The sequence below is a fragment of the Limulus polyphemus genome, unplaced genomic scaffold, assembly GCF_000517525.1.
Source record: "Limulus polyphemus unplaced genomic scaffold, Limulus_polyphemus-2.1.2 Scaffold11946, whole genome shotgun sequence".
NCBI lineage: Eukaryota > Metazoa > Arthropoda > Merostomata > Xiphosura > Limulidae > Limulus > Limulus polyphemus.
The window spans coordinates 7,649-10,293 of NW_013677556.1; the positions used below are offsets into that span (position 1 = coordinate 7,649).

Consider the following 2,645-nt stretch of genomic DNA (forward strand, 5'->3'; position numbering starts at 1 on the left):
TTATTATCAGATAACAAACAATTAACATATGTCTGTTGTTTTTTATTATCAGATAACAAACAATTAACACATGTCTGTTGTTTTTTATTATCAGATTAGATTTTTTTAGCACCACACCATTTCGTTTTTAGTAACATTTTTAGTTTAACCTCAACTTAAAGTCGTGTCCAATGTATTAGATATTTCCTCTTGAATTTTATAATGATATAAATCTGTAGGTTAGTCAACAGTTTTCTAGAGAACTCTGTTTCTTTATATTGGTGTGTAAATGACATTGATATTTTGACTTTGTGCTGGAATAGATGAGAATTTTGCATACAAATCACTGACAGCCAAACTAAATATTAATTTTTTATGTGTTCATTTTAACGAGATAGTTTTTTTTGTTAACTTAATTAGGTGAGAAATACTAAAGAACCAAAGCCAAAAACCCCCAGAAAACAAAGCAGTGAGAACATAGATGTAATTTTAATGGCTAAGGAGAAAAAGGCAAGAAGAACAGTTATTTTGTATAATTTATAACTTATAATATCTTGTTAAATGTTACTTTTTTTCATAGATTATGACCTCCAATGGCTCAGTTGGTAAGTGTGAAGACTTCTTATGTTAAAAAACCAGGTTTTGATACTCATGGTGGGCAGCACAGCAATGGTAGCCCATTGTATAACTTTGTATTTAACAACAAACAAACAAATTTTCAGGGATTTTATTTGCCCAAATATGAAATGGTGGTAGAAATATCATGATAAAGTTTGTGATGTAGACTTGCCATATTTGATTCTATGTATAACCTAATGTAGTTTACAATTTGATTTTAAAATTTCATCAGAAGAGAATCATACATTGGAGAGTTTGAGTTTCTCTCAAAGGCCAAGTTGTTCATGTTGTGATGTCCATTCTCATGTTATAGAAGTGGTGAAAACATACATAAGTCATGATATTTGGGTTTAATGTCTATACATATTATCCATGTTATTTCTGGTTACATTAAATATATGTATAAGACTAATTAAAACTCATTAATTAACCAAAAGTGTTTATATGTGCTGAATTTGATAAAAGTTCTTTCCTTAAAATAATCTGAAGTTTTTGTTCTGTGTAGCTCAACAAATTAAGTGCTCCAGTACTAGTATCTTGGCTAAAGGAAAAAGGTGTTCTTTGCAAGTCCAAGGACAAAAAGCTTGACGTTATTCAACGAGTTGAAAGATACCTTCACCTCACAGCCCCAGAGCAATAGCTGCCTGGAAAAGCATCTTTTATAGGTAAGTTTCTAGAATAATAATATTGAGTATGTTATCTTCTTCTGGGAAAAAATTTTGTCATTGTTCAGCATCAGGATGTTAATGACGTATACAAGCATGTTTTTTGAAATAGAATTTCTGAATCTTTTATTTTTCATAGTATTAGAGTTTTGATGGTGTGTATTTTCTTGTTTATTGTACGTATTCTTCTTTCCTTGTGTGGTATACAGATGTACTATGTTTTCCTATCACCTATAGTAACATAATATTGTTTTCATATTAGTAACTGTTATTGTACCGTCATGATGGCAACACATGGTCCAGTGTGTTTAATATTACCTTATTCTAGTCACCTTAACCCTTTTGTTGATTACGTCTTTTGCTCCCAAAGATATTTTATTCTGTATTTTGAAACTGGGTTATACTAGTTATAACTGCAATATTGTTTGTTGGCCGAACTTGGACATACGTACATCAGCTGAATCTGATGGCTAACTAATGCTGTTAGGGAACAAAGGTCATGAGGTGATGCTGGACAAAAAAAATGTTAGGTGATGTCCAAAACCCAAGTTTACTTATTTACAGTAGAGATCTAACTAATGCTGCCCTTCTTTATTGTGGGAATAATGAAGACGAAGAAACTGACTAGTCAGAAATAAGTACTGTCTCTCATCAGTGGGCTGAGGCTGCTTCCTTTGTTTATTGTCGTTTGAATAAAAATTTTGTTCATTCATTTAAAGTTTGTCCAGTCTGTTTATTCACACACCAAAGAAATAAAAATTTAGTCAAACTGCTACATTGTAATTTTTCTTGGAGGATTCTGCCATTATTATGGAAAATTCTGTCTGAAGAGTTATCAGGAAATCAGTTTTAAACACTTGTTCATAGAGTTAGAATTTTGATAAAGTATACAGGCAAGTTTCATGTTGATTATACAAGTTGTACTTGCATTGATCATAACATCAGAGTTTTGTTTTGTTGTTGTGCATATCTTGTTTTTTTCAATGTTTATAGTACTAGAATTTTGATTACGTATAAAAACCAAGTTTCTTATTGACTAAACAAGTTCCCCTTCTTTCATTGTTCCTAGCATTATAATTTTGACGAGGTTTAAAAAGAAGTTTCTTATTAGTTACATATTGATCATAACTGTTAAAAGATTGGAAATTTCAGTCTTATTTAATCACATTTCTACAATATCTATAATGTTCATGTTCATGTATTTAAAGAAACATTTATTTTCTAGTTCTATGTTTTATAGGCTAAAGTGTGCCTTATTCAGTTATTATTATTATTGTTCTAGGTCAAACTATATGGCTTGAAACATGTTTAATAGTTGTGTACATTTATTGTGTTTTGAGTTACATACAATATAACTTTTGTTGACTGGAATTTATTATGTTT

General features: G+C 30.2%; 1 protein-coding gene across 1 annotated transcript in view; it reads left to right on the plus strand.

Annotated features, from left to right (window-relative positions):
* LOC111083896 (uncharacterized protein C18orf63-like) overlaps nt 1–2,344 on the plus strand; it is a 9,512-nt gene extending 7,168 nt beyond the window's left edge. Inside the window, exons 7-8 of the mRNA XM_022380619.1 lie at nt 400–489; nt 1,103–2,344. Of these exons, the coding sequence (XP_022236327.1) occupies nt 400–489; nt 1,103–1,237 (225 nt within the window). The 3' untranslated portion in view covers nt 1,238–2,344. The remainder of the gene's footprint in view (nt 1–399; nt 490–1,102) is intronic.
* The last annotated feature ends 301 nt before the right edge of the window (nt 2,345–2,645 follow it).